General features: G+C 61.5%; 1 protein-coding gene across 1 annotated transcript in view; it reads right to left on the reverse strand.

The window, feature by feature from the left end:
* Window positions 1-8,875: 8,875 nt before the first annotated feature.
* Window positions 8,876-14,006, reverse strand: part of SLIT1 (slit guidance ligand 1) — a 35,905-nt gene continuing 30,774 nt past the window's right edge. Inside the window, exons 24-26 of the mRNA XM_065552694.1 lie at window positions 13,621-13,909; window positions 12,416-12,627; window positions 8,876-11,930 (exon numbers count right to left, since the gene is read on the reverse strand). Of these exons, the coding sequence (XP_065408766.1) occupies window positions 11,692-11,930; window positions 12,416-12,627; window positions 13,621-13,909 (740 nt within the window). The 3' untranslated portion in view covers window positions 8,876-11,691. The remainder of the gene's footprint in view (window positions 11,931-12,415; window positions 12,628-13,620; window positions 13,910-14,006) is intronic.

The following is a 14,006-nucleotide window of genomic DNA, read 5'->3' on the forward strand; positions in this document are numbered from 1 at the left end:
TCTCTGAATGGTGCCGCTATCCCAACTTCATGCCAATAAAACCTTGACCCCACCCCCCCATCATTTTTCTTGGGTATGCCAGCGTGGAAAGGAAAGCTGTTGGGTTTCTGGGGGGGGGTTAGAATTTCAAAGCTTTCTCCTAGAACTGTTTGTCCTTCCCAACCTGCAAGGAACCAGGGGCTATTTTAACGTCCAGCTTCAGGCTGGGGAATGACAGAATACCCATGAGCTGAACTCGCACGTCTGGGCAGCAGTGCTGCCGATTGCCTGTTGGGTCTCCAAGGCTAGTGCGCACGACAGGTGGGCTCTAGGGCCCGGCTCTAGCACTGACGGTTCCTGCAGTAGCTCGTCGCTGGGTCAGGTCAGCGCCCTGTCTGCCGAGCCTTTGGTGCTAGCATCCCTTTCTCTGGACGAAGGACACATTTGCACAGCAGACTCTTGGGGGCGCTGCTTGACGTCACCCAGGGGCTGGCCATGTTCCTCGTGGCACGTCTGGATTAGAGTCTGACTGGGGTGAGAGAATGGCCAGTGTGCCCATCCTGGGAATGGGGCAGCCATGCCCACCTGCCAGTGGTGCCCAGCTAGGACACAGTCACTGGAAACAGGGGAGACTCTCTTCCCAGGAGGCTACATTAAGAAAAGAAAAGAAAATCTTCCTGTCTCCCCTGCAGGCCCCCACCTGTGTCCTTTCACCTCCCCCTCTCATGAGGGGGGTGGGTGGGTGGGTTTGTGTGTGTGTGTTCACTGCTGAGAGGTCAGAGCACGAAGCCCTGCCAGAGAACACAGTACTCAGCCGTGCATCGCCGGGCAGGGCGCATTGCTGCGGTGGGCAGCCGGGTCAGACACACAGCTCAGCGCAGGCTAGGAGTACGGGGGTTTGGCATGTGGGTCCAAGCAGCTCCTAGAGCTCGAGCCTGTGTCGGAAGGTGTTACAGGAAATGTTGGTGTCCCCCAGTAGCTGTGAAGTGCTCAAAGGAGGGGCCTGATCCAGCGCCCAGGGATGGCAGGGGAAAGACACCCAGTGCTTTTCATGGGAGCTGGGTGGAGCAGGAGTTGTACATATGGTTTTGAATGCGGGAGTGTCTGGCTCTAGCCTAGAGAGACAGTGTAGGGGAAGGGAGGGGAGGGCTAGTGGACGGGGTGGGTGGCTGAGTGAGTGAGTACACACCTTTGTGTCTGTAGAAATCAGGGGAGAGGATGCAAAAGGAATTTCAGGTCTTTCCGCTGCAAAGCAAACCCTATTTATTTATTTATTGATGTGTGCGTGAGTCTGGGTCAAAGCTCTGCGGATAGTCAGTGAGACGTGGACCCGGGCAGGCTGCTGTGCCGTGAGCGTTGCCCTGGGCGGCTGGCGGGGCCCAGGACTGGTCCACGCCTTCGGGGAAGGGCCCGTATTGATGTCACCTTCCTGGTGCCTTTCCTATGGAAGCTCCCATCCCCGGGCCAGTCAGGGCCCGCAGCTGGCTTTCTCGCTGCTTTAACCCTACACACGCTGCCCTCGTTTGAGGGGCATGGGGACGACGTTACCATTTGCCACAGCCGCCCCACGCTGGTTCATTTGGAAGTTTTTGCTCGTTTGGGTAACCTCAGTGCTGACTGTGCGTGTGTGAGAACATAAACCCTCCCACTCAGAGCAAGAGCTGCTGTCCCGTCCCCCCGTCCCCCTCAACAGCTAGTGTTCGCCCCCAGCCCCTGCTCGCTCTCTCCCAGCACGTGCAGCGCGAGCTCCCGCTCTGGCTCTCTCTGGTGCCGTGTGACTGGAGCAGCCCCTTCGCCCTCTCCGCTCTCACCCAGCTCAAAGGGCAGGAGCTGGTTTGCTGACTCAGCATACCTCCTAAGCTGTCCCTCTTGGCCCTGGCCGGGGACGCTGGAGGGGCTAGCCCCACGGACACAGCTGGGCATTGAAACTCAAGGTGTCTGCGGAGCGGGTGCCTGGAGCAGCCCCAGTCTTGTGGAAGGGAAGGCCAGCGAAACCCTGGGCGTTCTCTGCCAACACACCCAGGGGCTGATGACTGGGATGGGTTACGGGGGGGGAACCTGGCCTGTCAGGAAGAGGCCATGACAGGGCTACAGGCCACCCAACGCTGTGGACCCTTCAGTCATGGCCTACCTGCCAAATGCAAGCAGTTAGCCTTTGGGCGAGACAGCAGCATCCCCTTGCTGGTCCCTGAGCTGCAGACAGGCCTCTTAACTGGCACGGGCGCTGTCCACATGGGCTGTGTGGGCTCTTGGGGCATGGACACCCGCAAGGCCTTCTCTGTCCCATTGCCATGGACTCCAGCTACGGCTCAGTGCTCTGGGGAGAGACGCTCCCCGTCCACCTCTCCTGCATCGCTACATTACATCTGTAGCCGCCACCGCTTCCAAAGTGCAGGGTGGAGCTCGGCGGGCACCGGGCTCTGGCTTTCCTTGCTGATTCTGGGGAAGGGTCGAATTAGAAGCTGCAGGGTCTGTTTTATCCTGTGGGGCAGAGCTGTGTGGGCAGCCAGACCTCCGGTGTTAGACCCCTCCTTCCCGCCCCCCGTCAGCCATCTTTGCATCACACTGTTCCTCATCTGCCCTCGGCTGTGGGCTGGAGATCCGACATGCACCCAGGTGATACTGTACAAACCTGTCTGGTAATTATGTACAGATGCTACTCCTGTGTATTCTGCGCAGCCTGACTGCACATGGGTGGGCTGGCAGTGAGCCTTCTGGGGCCACCAGCTCCAAATTCCTGCAGCATTCACAGAATGAAGACACCAGGAGGCTGGAGCGGATGGTAGTTGATGGATGATGATAAGCAGTGTGTTTTACTGCCTTCGTTCCAGGCCTGGCCTGCGGCTCTGCGCTCTCGTCTCGCATCTGCTGTAACGCCACTCTCGGCCTGCTCTCCCGTCTTCCCCAAACCCACCGTCCAGCCTGGGCAGAGGGACATGTCACCCCATCTTCAAACACCTGACTCTCCTGAGGTCGGGATCCATCCTTCCATTGCCATCCTGGGGTTCACCAACAAACACCCCAGACCTTCTCCTGGACCTTTCCTGTCAGTCTAGCCCAGGCCTCCCTCACTTTCCAGCTCCCTTCAGATAACTAAATACTTCTCTGCAACCCCATCCAGCTGCAACAGCCTCCCGGGATGTTTCCACCACATCGACTGGCCAGTTTTGGTCAAATCTCTTCTCTGGCTAGCCCTCCCATGGTTCTCCCTTTCCAATGGGGTTCAGTTCCTTCACCCTGCAGCGTCTTTAGTCCCACCGCATCTGTAACGTAGCGTCTCGCAGGTAACTCTGTGAGCGGCTCGGTTTGCGGCGTGTGCGCCGTGTGTGACATGCACTGGGCTGAATTCAAGTGAGATTTGTCCTGCATGTTTACATCAGACCCGAAAGCGCAGCCCAAGCTCGGAACTGCTCCCAAGAGCGGCTCCAAGCTGGGTGACGGTCCCTGGCAGGGAGTTTCTCTCCTGGCGGGGGTGGGGATCTGTGTGTACGCCCCTCCCCCCCACCCTCGTACCCACCACTCTAAGGTAGAGAGCGGTGTTGCTCTGTTCGACACCTCCCCCCAAGCCGCGGCGGTAGCACGGATTTACCAGGAAGTTTGGGGGCCAGTCGTGTGTTAACTGTTAGGAACAAACTTTCCCAACCACTGTGTTTTGTCCTGGAAACCCCCAGCGGGAAAATCTTTTCCTGCTGTTCCCTGGCTGTTAAACGTTCACTGGGATGGAGATTGTCTTCAGCCCCCGAGTCGCTTGGCCCCCGTGGCAGGTGAACAAGGCCACAGACCTGCCCAAATTTCAGCTCTTTGTCCCAGTAGATTGAACGACTGGGATTACTGTCCGTTCTGAGCGCTTGCCTCGGACAAGCTGAGAGCTCTGTTGCCACCACTAGGCGGAGCTGTGGGGAATTAAAACAATCGGAAAAGGACGGGTCCTCATTTGTGCTGAGCTGTTTTTATCCCTGGTAGTGCAAGGGCCGTTCCCCGCCCCCAGTGACGCGTCACACGCTCCCCTAACGGAGCCAGTCCCACATGGGGCCAGGTCATGAAAACCGAGGCAGAGAATGGGTCACTGCCCCATTGAGTTACATCCCCTGCCAGTCTGAACGTGCCAGCCCAACTTACTGATTGCGTCAGCGTGTGTACACACTCACACCTGCCTGTCCAAAATGGGCTGGACCCAGCTGCCTTCGATGCCAGCGTGTCCGCACACCGCACCCCTGAACACAGGCGTCCGCACACCCGCACACAAGCGTCCACACACCGCACCCCCAAACGCAGGCGTCTGCACACCCGAATGCAGGTGTCCGCACACCCGAACGCAGGCGTCCGCACACCCGCACACAGGCGTCCACACACCACACTCCCGAACGCAGGCGTCCACACACCCGCACGCAGGCGTCCACACACCGCACCCCTTAACGCAGGCGTCTGCACACAGTACACCCGAACACAGGTGTCTGCACACCCAAACGCAGGTGTCCATACACAGCACACTGGAACACAGGTGTCCGCACACCGCACCCCCGAACGCAGCCGTCTGCACACCGCAAACCCAAACACAGGCATCCGCACACAGCACCCCTGAACGCAGGCATCCACACACAGCACACCGGAACACAGGCGTCAGCACACCCAAACGCAGGTATCTGCACACCGCACCCCCGAACGCAGGTGTCCGCACACCGCACCCCCAAACACAGGCGTCCACACACCGCACCCCCGAACACAGGCGTCAGCACACCCAAACGCAGGTATCTGCACACCGCACCCCCGAACGCAGGCGTCCGCACACCGCACCCCTGAACGCAGGCGTCCGCACACCCAAACACAGGTGTCTGCACACCGCACCCCTGAACACAGGCGTCCGCACACCCGAACGCAGGTGTCCGCGCACCTGAAGGCAGGCGACCGCACACCCAAGCACAGGCAGGGCCTCCCGGAGGCTGAACGTGCGGGTCTGTAGAAAGTCCTGGGTTTGTGCAGCTCGGAGCTCTGCAAACCAGGGACGGTTAGCTGGGCCCCGCCCCTTTGCTCATCATGGTGTCCCTGTGCTGCTCGTAGGCTTCCCTTTGCTGAGCCTTTAGCATGGGGTTGTGCCATGAGTCACCTGGGCTAAGGTGTTCTCAGGAGCCGTAATCTGCATTGTGATCATCCCTTGGCTTGGAAGAACTCATGGTCTCCCCCTCCTCGCCATATTGGGCTTACCCTCATCAAGAGCACGTCCGTCGCCTTCCCTTTAGGATGGGGGGCAGGCAGGGTGTTGGGTGTCTCTCTGGACACGTTGGCAGCTTCCAGGCCTGGCATTCCGAAAACTTGAGTGGCAAGGTTTTGATGGCCTCTGTTGACCTTTCAGCACATGTGGTCCCTCTAGTTGTAGTTGGTTTTTAAGTGTCTGTGTGTAAGAGTCCCTCTCGCTGTATGAATGACGGGTGCTGGGGAAGGTAGCCAGGGCCTAGCCATTGAAATGCGGCATTTCCTCCCACTTGGCGGTCACAAAAACTAGGCTTGTAAATAGTTTTTCTATTTATTTTGTGTACTTTCTGCAGCTCCGTGTGCCGAGTGCCGGTGGGTGGCCGCGTTGGGCCATTGCCTCACATTGGACACCGATCAAGGCAAGCACCAGTCCAGTGTCCTGTTCTGGTGGGATGATTTTTTTTAATGACGCAACATTAAAAAGTCGAAGCATTAAATATTTTTCTTCATCTCATCTTCTTAAAGCTGGTCGTAGCCGGTCGGCAGGACCGGGTTGCCTCGCGTGGCCGGCTGGGCTCTGCACTCTGTTGGCCCTGGCACCATAAGCAATAAGATTCGTAGGAATAAGTTCAAAGTCAGTAAAACCATGGACCGTGGAGGGGGTGGGGAATCTCGCTGCAGATTGGTTTGCCTTTGCACGGGGACCTGGTAGCTTAGAACTACCCTTTATGGTTCTGTGTGCTCTCGGGTCTCCTTATGACAGGAAATCACGGACCTGATGGCAGGGCTGGACCCGACACCGGCTGGGGGAGTCTGGGGAGGAAAGATGTCAACGGGCTTGTATTCCAGTGGGCATCTGACTGGGGCAAAGCCCCTGATTATTTTAGGAATCCCCTAAAATCGCCAGGATGGACCAAGCTACTTATTAGCCTGTTGCAACTTAGGACCTTTTAACTAATGTCCCGATCTTGTGTCTGCTCTTCTGGTTGTGGAAAACGTAATTCCACAGGCACAGAGGAGGGGACCTACCCGCCGCGTTCTTGTGTTGTGCTGATGTTCTTAAGGCATTTAGCCAGACTTCCTCGTGACCTACCCAGACGGCTCCCAAACGCTCCCTGGCTCTTTGCTAATGGCTTTCTAGGATTTGGTTCTAGGGTTTTTGTATTTATAAATGTGTTTAGAATTTTTTTCACTCTTTTTGTTCTTGATGTATGTCTTGGTTCTAGCCCTCAGGCAGAGGAAACCTAGCCCCCAAGCTGTCTGCACTGGAGCATATGAGTTAGGTTGGAGCGTCTCGTGCTTCTAGTCATTTAACTTATGAAAGCCCCCAAGCTTTTGTTTCCTGGTCACATAGGACTCTCCCCTGCCCCCTGCAAACTTCCTCCTTTGGGACATTGTAGAAACCAGTAATTTTCTCTTTTAAAGTGTTTGTAAACTTTGAAATGGTAGTTCCTTTTTAATAACAAAAATGTTTTTCTGCATCTACATCTGCTGCCCTTGTAGAACTTTGTAGTTTCCTCATGACCCTGATATGAGAAGCCCAGGACCATACAAGTCCCCTGCCACCCCGTCTGGTACTGTATGTATGAGCCTAACCAATGTGAACTTTAGAAAAGAGCTATGAGGACTGTAGGCTGGTGACCGTAGAGGTTTGAGGATCTGGCTTGGATCTGCATTTCCGTTCTGTTCTGGGTATTAGGAAATACTTCAGTGAGACTGGAGAAAATGAAATGTCTGCTGTGAATTGCGGGTCGGAGTGTTGAACAAGGTTTTCATTCGCTCATGTTTACATACCTCACCTGAAGGACCTTGGAAAGTGTATATAACAAAATACAATTCTATTGAGTTGCTTTAAAACAATACGTGTAACTGTAAGAGTTGGAGTGAGCTGAACTGTCTCAAGTCTCTGAATAGTGACGTGAACTCTGTGCTCCTGTGTTTTATTTCCTGTTAGACTCTGGGAGAAGTTGTGTTCTTGTTACTGGTTAAACTCCTTCAGGATTCCCACCACCTTGTTTACTTTTATTCCTTAGACGTTGTTGATAACGACCCAACGAGCTTTCTAAAGGTCCTGATTTTATTGCAGCTTATTAAACTTCCCTTTGATATCGAAGCCTGCTTGGTGTGGTAACTGGGGGGCGAGTGAATGGGCCTGAGGGGTGGTTGAAGTTGAAGTCTCGGACGTTCCTGACTCCTAGCAGCTCTCCTGCTGGTGCTGCCCCTCAGCCACGCGTCCCGCCCTCGCCCACTCCGGGGGAGCTGGGAGTGGTGCTGGTTCCAGGAGCGAATGGAACGGGAAGTGCCTGGGGCCAGCCACGGCCACAGCAAGGGCAGTTTGCTCGGCAGGAGATCCCTGAATCGCCAGCAGTGTCCAAGGTAACCCCCGTGGGACCGGGGCCTCCTTCCCGAGGATGTGCCAGGCCCCTGCCGGCGGGGCACGAAGGGAGAACGTTGCAGCGTCTCAGTAAAGCACACGGGGCGCGAGTGCTGGGGTTTTTAAACATGCGTGAGCGAAAGGGTCCCTCTGCCGTCAGCGAGCAGAGCGTCTCGAATCCCATCCAGCCTGGGCCCAGCCAAGCCCTACCCTGAGTGGCCTTTGCTCTCAGTCTGACCCTCCATTGCTGGTAAAACGGCTGGTGGCCCTGAGCTGACCCGGGGTGGGAGCTGGGAGTGTCCGACCAGGGACAGGATGGGTTCCCTAGGGAGGTGGTGGAATCTCCTTCCTTGGAGGTTTTTAAGGCCCGGCTTGACAAAGCCCTGGCTGGGATGATTTAGTTGGGGTTGGTCCTGCTTTGAGCAGGGGATGGGACTAGATACCTCCTGAGGTCCCTTCCAACCCTGAGATTCTATGATTCTATGCAGCTGTGAACAACCCCCTGCGAGCAGTGCGGCCCTTCCTGGAGCGTTTCTCTATGGGGGGACAGGGCCCGGCGCGGGTAGGTGCTGCAGACCCACCGCCATTGGCATTCGCACTAGGCCCTGCCCACATCCCCGATGACCCTGCCCAGGTCACGGTTGGGCCGGTGGGAGTTTCAGGGCCCAGGCTCCTGCTCTCAGCTCAGCACTGCACCGGGGGAGGTCTCTGCAGGGCCCAGCTCCAGCGCACACCCTCAATGACTGGGGCTGTCGGGGGGAGCCAGCAGGGTGCTCCCGTGGGCTCATCTTCCCATGGCCCCTTCTGTGCCTCGCTCCAGCACCTCGCCTCATCCTCCGCCCCCAGCTCCCCTCCCGCAGCGCCCGTGGCTACCACTTCATCAGGCTCTGGCTCCCGAAGCTCAGACCCCCCTCTACGCCGCTCGCCCCTCGGCTCACCTCAACTACTCCAGCCTCGAGCTGCTGCCCCTGGCTTCGGCTCCCAGCCCCCCCATTTGCCCTCGGTCACGCCTCCCCTGGGCAGGGGCTGTTTTGTGACGTGTGTCCCTGGAGCCTTCTGACTCCAGGAGCTCTGGATGTCCTTTTTCCTCTCACCCCAGCCCCGTGCTCGAGTGGGACCCGCATCCCGGCCAGCGTGTCTGGGCTGCCCGGCCGTGTGCACACCCGCCGTGTGCCGAGGACGCAGCCCGTGGAAAGTGCTGGGAACTGGGCAGCGTTTCACATGGAGCAGGGGGGTCCTGCGGGCTGCGGCAGGACAGGTCCTGCGTGGGGATCCCAGCGCCGGGGCTGGGCCCGATGCTGCTAGCAGGAAAGATGAGACCAGCCCGGCATCTCTGAATGAATAAATGTCATGTTCACGTGGAAGACAAAGCGACACGATCACACAGCTTCTAAAACAATACTGCCTCTGCTAGATACTGGCCACGCATAGCGCCTCCCTGGCCCGGCTCTACCCAGCACCTCGACGTGCGAAAAACAAACAGGCAAACGAAGCCCTTGTCCTTCGGCTGCGGCGCCGCGGCTGCCACCGAACCGAACTGGCCGCTGGCTTGCCCTGAACGTAGAAAAATACTATAACAAACTGAAATACAAATATATATTAGAATCTGTAAGTATTCTGTATAAAGAGATACTTTAGAGGTTAGCTTACAACGAGCAACAGAAAATGACCCCAGCCTTGGCATCGGGCGAAACACGGCGCAGCCCGGCACGGCTCAGCAGCGGGCAGCCGGCGGGCTCAGGACGGGGGTGCCTGGGTGTTGGTTGGTTGGGCTGGGGCGAAGCCAGCATCAATTAAAGCTCTTGACAGAACTTGCTGCAAACTGCCCCGATGCCCGAGGGCGGGACAGCACCCGTGAACTGGAGCAGTCAGCCCGTGGGCCCGTCCGGGGGCGTCTCAATGGGCCGGGAACCAGCCACCCCCAGGGCGTGGGAGAGCGGCAGGGGTACATCACAGGAGCAATGGCCCTGAGCTGGGGGGCCGGGCGGGGAGCTGTGCTGGCAGCAGGGCAAGTGCCTGGCCTGGGATATCCCCACCCTCTCCCCTCGCAAGCCCCCCAGGGACACAGTGGTGCTGGGCCTAAGGGATGCTGTGGGGGGGGGCCTGTCGCACCCCCGGCAGGATGTGGTTTCCAGTCTATCCAGTTTGGCTCAACGGCTCAGCCGCTCAGGACCCCCAGTACACACGTTCCAGCTCTCGGGCAGGACTGCCAGGTGCCCGGTTTCTGACCGGAACGCCCCATCAAAAAGGGACCTGGCGGCTCTGGTCAGCACCACTGACCGGGCCGTTAAAAGTCAGGGGCGCAGTGGGGCTAAGGCACCTCCCTGCCTGTCCTGGCTCCGCGTGGCTCCTGGAAGCAGCGGCACATCCCTCCTCCAGTTCCTACGTGTGGGGGCAGCCAGGGGCCTCCACATGCTGCCCCAAATGCCAGCTCTGCAGCTCCCATTGGCTGGGAACTACGTCCAATGGGCACTGCGGGGGCAGTGCGCAGAGCCACCTGGCTGCGCCTCCGCATAGGAGCCGGAGAGGGGGGGACATGCCGTTGCTTCTGGGAGCTGCTTGAGTTAAGCGCCGCCTGGAGCCTGCACCCCTGAGCCACCCCCTGCACCGCAACCCCCTGCCCTGATCCCCCTCCCACCCTCTAAACCCCTCGGTCCCAGTCCCACCCCAGCGTCTACATACCCAGCCAGAGCTCTCACGCCCCCAACCCCAGAGCCCCCTCCCACACTCCTTATTTCTGGTCCCACCCTGGAACCTGCACCCCCAGCCCAGAGCCCTCACTCCCCCCCTCCCACACCCCAACCCCCTGAACTCATCCCTGGCTCCACCCCAGAGCACCATGGGGCTGCTTCCTGCCCAGAGCAGGACTCAACCGGGCCTCCACACTGCGCCAGCTGGTGCCACCAGCCTCATGCGGGGCGCCCCGGCCTGGGCCTCACACGCACTTAGCTGCTGGGCCCCCCAGTCACGGGGAGGCCTCCTGGTTTTTCGAGTGCCCTATTCCAATGGGGAGCAGGGCAGTGTGGGGTTGGGCCTACAGGCCGATTCCCTCCACATACACACATACCCCCCCCCCCCCCCCCCCCCCGGCAGCATGCAGGGCCCTGCGCTGGCGTAGCCTGGCTCGTGGGAGCGGGGGTTAAATAGCCCAGCTGTCCAACCATTCACTGCCCCCACCCCATGGCACACAAACACTAGGGCAGTGACACGGCCCTGTGTTAACTGCAGGCGGGGGGGGGGGGACGACACCCAGCCTGCAGCAGCTGAGGGGCGCGGCCCCCCCACCCCTCCGCCCCGTGGCAGCCAGCGGCCGACGCAGACGCTCCTTTGGTACTCGGCCCCGGCCTGGGGAGGGGCTGCAGCTCCAGCAGCCACGGGCACCCCTGCCCTGAGCCAGGCCCGCTGGTGCCAGCCAAGGGGAGCGGGTGGCAGAGCTGCCTCCTGCCAGCCCAACACTGCTACGCCCACAGCCCAGCGTCACGGCCGCCCTGCGTTTGCCTGGGGCACGTGGCCAGGCCTCCAGTCCAAACACTGACCCTGGCACAGGGGTGGCTCATGCCCTGTGGACAGCGCAGGACTCAACACTCCCATGGCGAGGGGAGCCCAGGTCTCTGGCCACCACGGCTCCTGCGTTGCCCACGAACCGACACTGCTGCTGTTATAGCAAACGTCACACCGCCGGGACTGGCCTGGCCGCTGAGCCAGGCGCGTCCAGCCACCCCGGGGCAAAGGCAGCAGGCTCAGAGCCCCCCCCCGCCCCGGCCCCCGGTCCCTCGGCCGACCTGGCAGCCCGTCCCACGGGAATTTACGCAGGCTGGGAGCGGGGGGTGGGCCAGAGCGGGTCTGGGGCTGTACAAAGCGGAGAAAGCAAACACAGGGCGGGGGCTGGGCCTGCTCCCCGTGTCCCCACCCACTATAAATACATTTGGGGAGCTGCAGTTTTAAAAAACCCTCCCTCTCTACACGGGTGTCCTGTGGTGGCTCGCGGCAGCCCCTGCTCCAGGGCGGCCGGGCGGGGCCTGCTCGGACAGCGACGCGGGCTTTGGGAGTCCTGGCTCATGGGCGGTGCCTCCAGCGGCTCCGCCCCTCTGTCTCTAGCGGCGTTCTCCTCGGCGGGCCCCGGCTCTGCCGCCTCCCGCCGCCGGCTGCTACATGCACCGGGCGCAGCCGCACTTGCTGGCCTTCTCCACCTCCTCCACGAAGGAGGAGCCGTCGCTGCACTCGAAGGTGAACTTCCTCCGCTTGAGGCGCAGCCCCGTGCAGCAGCCCTGGCCCTGGCAGGAGCCCCGGCACTCCACCCAGGAGACGGGGCGCGTGGTCTGGCAGATGGCATAGCCCCGCTGCACCTGGGGGTGCTCCCGCACCGGCTCGCCCCGGCACTCCAACTCTGCAGGGCCAGAAGGAGAGAGGCAGTCAGCGCCCGGGTGCACGGCGCGGACTGAGCGCTCGCCAAGGAGCCTGCACACGGGCGAGGCCCCGGCCCTGGGCGCGCTGGCGTCCGGACACACTGGGGCCAGCCCTGGCTGTGAGACCCTTTGCCTAGGCCCAGCCTGGGGGCAGGGGGCTGAGCGCTTCCTGGGGAGGAGACTACGAGGCGGGAGCTAGCACCAAACTGCCAGCAGCAAACGCCACCGGGAGCCCTGCTCCAGGGACGTGGGGCCAGACTCACCGCGGGCAGCAGTGCTACGCCAGGGAGCCACCGGGCCACTGGCTCCGTTGTGGCCCTGGGCCCCTCTCAGCGGGTGGCTTGTCCGTGGGGCTCTGCTGTCCCAGCCACGCCCGGGGCTCTCCGGAGCCGCCTGGGCAGCAGGGCCCAGCCCTGGCCGTGTCGGGGCAGGGGCACTGGGGGCCCAGGGCAGGCAGGGCTCTGACCTTGGTCGCACAGCTGGCCAGCGTAGCCGCTCTGGCACTCGCAGGACGCCTCCCCCCGGGCCGAGATCTGGCAGTGCCCGTGCATGCAAGGCAGGCTCTTGCAGGGGTTGTCGAGCTCGCCCGGCTGGCTGCACAGGGCGCCGCGGTATCCGTCACGGCACTGGCAGCTGTAGGAGAGTGCGTCGAGGGGCACGCAGTCCCCATGGACACACCTGTGGGAGCAGAGAGATGAACCTGGGCAGGGCCGTGGGGTGCCGGGAGTGCTACTGTCCGCCAGGGGCCTTGTCCCAGGGGTTTAGCCATGACCCAGGCAGCCCATCACGGCCTCAGCGACCCGCCGGGACAGCGCCCGTAGGTCAGCCCCTGGCAGCAGTGGGCGTGAGGCCAAACTCCCACCTTGGTACCAACCCTGGCACATCACCCCCAGCGACTCAGCACATCCGAGCTGGCTACTCCCAGCCTGCTCCTTCCCCGGCAACGGTCCTGCCGGGTCCAGCTTGGACTCAGCCCCCCGGGGCCGTGCTGCCCAGCCTCGGCCAGGCCCGTCATTGGCTGCACGTGGCCTCGGGGCCCATGCAAGGGAGCACCTGGCAGCACCAGCGGGAGCGCGGCACATACACAGCATGCGCCCACCGCCCCATACGCTGCTCATTCCCCCCCCCAGCTCTGCCGGTGCCCCTCACTCCCGACCCACAGCCCCTGCCAACCCAGCCCTGCCCCCCCAGCTCTGCCAGTGCCCCTCACTCCCGACCCACAGCCCCTGCCAGCCCAGCCCTGCTCCCCCAGCTCTGCCGGTGCCCCTCACTCCCGACCCACAGCCCCTGCCAACCCAGCCCTGCCCCCCCAGCTCTGCCGGTGCCCCTCACTCCCGACCCACAGACCCCTGCCAGCCCAGCCCTGCCCCCCCAGCTCTGCCAGTGCCCCTCACTCCCGACCCGCAGCCCCTGCCAGCCCAGCCCTGCCCCCGCCCAGCTCTGCTGGTGCCCCATAACCCTCTCCCTGGCTATTGCAGTCCGTGGCCGCCCTGTGCCCCTCTCCATGGTGGTTTGAGATGCAGACAGGACCGAACTGATTTGCTGCTGACCCTGACGTGGGGTTTAAGCCTGGGTCCTGCAGGGGCCCGTGTGCTGAGCCCCCAGGGCCCCAGCTGGGTCCCTGCTTTGCGGCTGGGGTCGCGAGGGGACGGGGCTGGCCCCCACACTCACTTGTGGGCCTGGCAGGGGCTGTGGCCCTGCTGGTCGCAGTGGGGCCCGGCCCAGCCCGGCTCGCAGTGGCAGACGGGGCCGTGGGCGGCGTCGGGCTGGCATAGGCCATGCAGGCAGTACAGTTTGCGGCAGGGCTCGCAGCCCGGCACCACCCCCGGCTTCATCTGGGTCTTGGTGAAGTCCTGCAGCTCGTGGTTGATGTAGAGGTTGCGGATGCAGCCGTGGAAGCTGGTGCCGTTGAGGATCTGCCAGAGGCGGAAGGCGGCCGAGTTCACGTCCACCGGCATGCCTGGCAGAGAGCGGGCGGGGCGGGCGTGAGGCGGGCGCATGGGGCACCCAGCCCCCACCCCGTCGCCCCACAGGCAGCCAGGGACACGCGCCCTGCT

This window comes from Chrysemys picta, chromosome 7, assembly GCF_011386835.1.
Source record: "Chrysemys picta bellii isolate R12L10 chromosome 7, ASM1138683v2, whole genome shotgun sequence".
In the NCBI taxonomy this organism is placed as follows: Eukaryota; Metazoa; Chordata; order Testudines; family Emydidae; genus Chrysemys; species Chrysemys picta.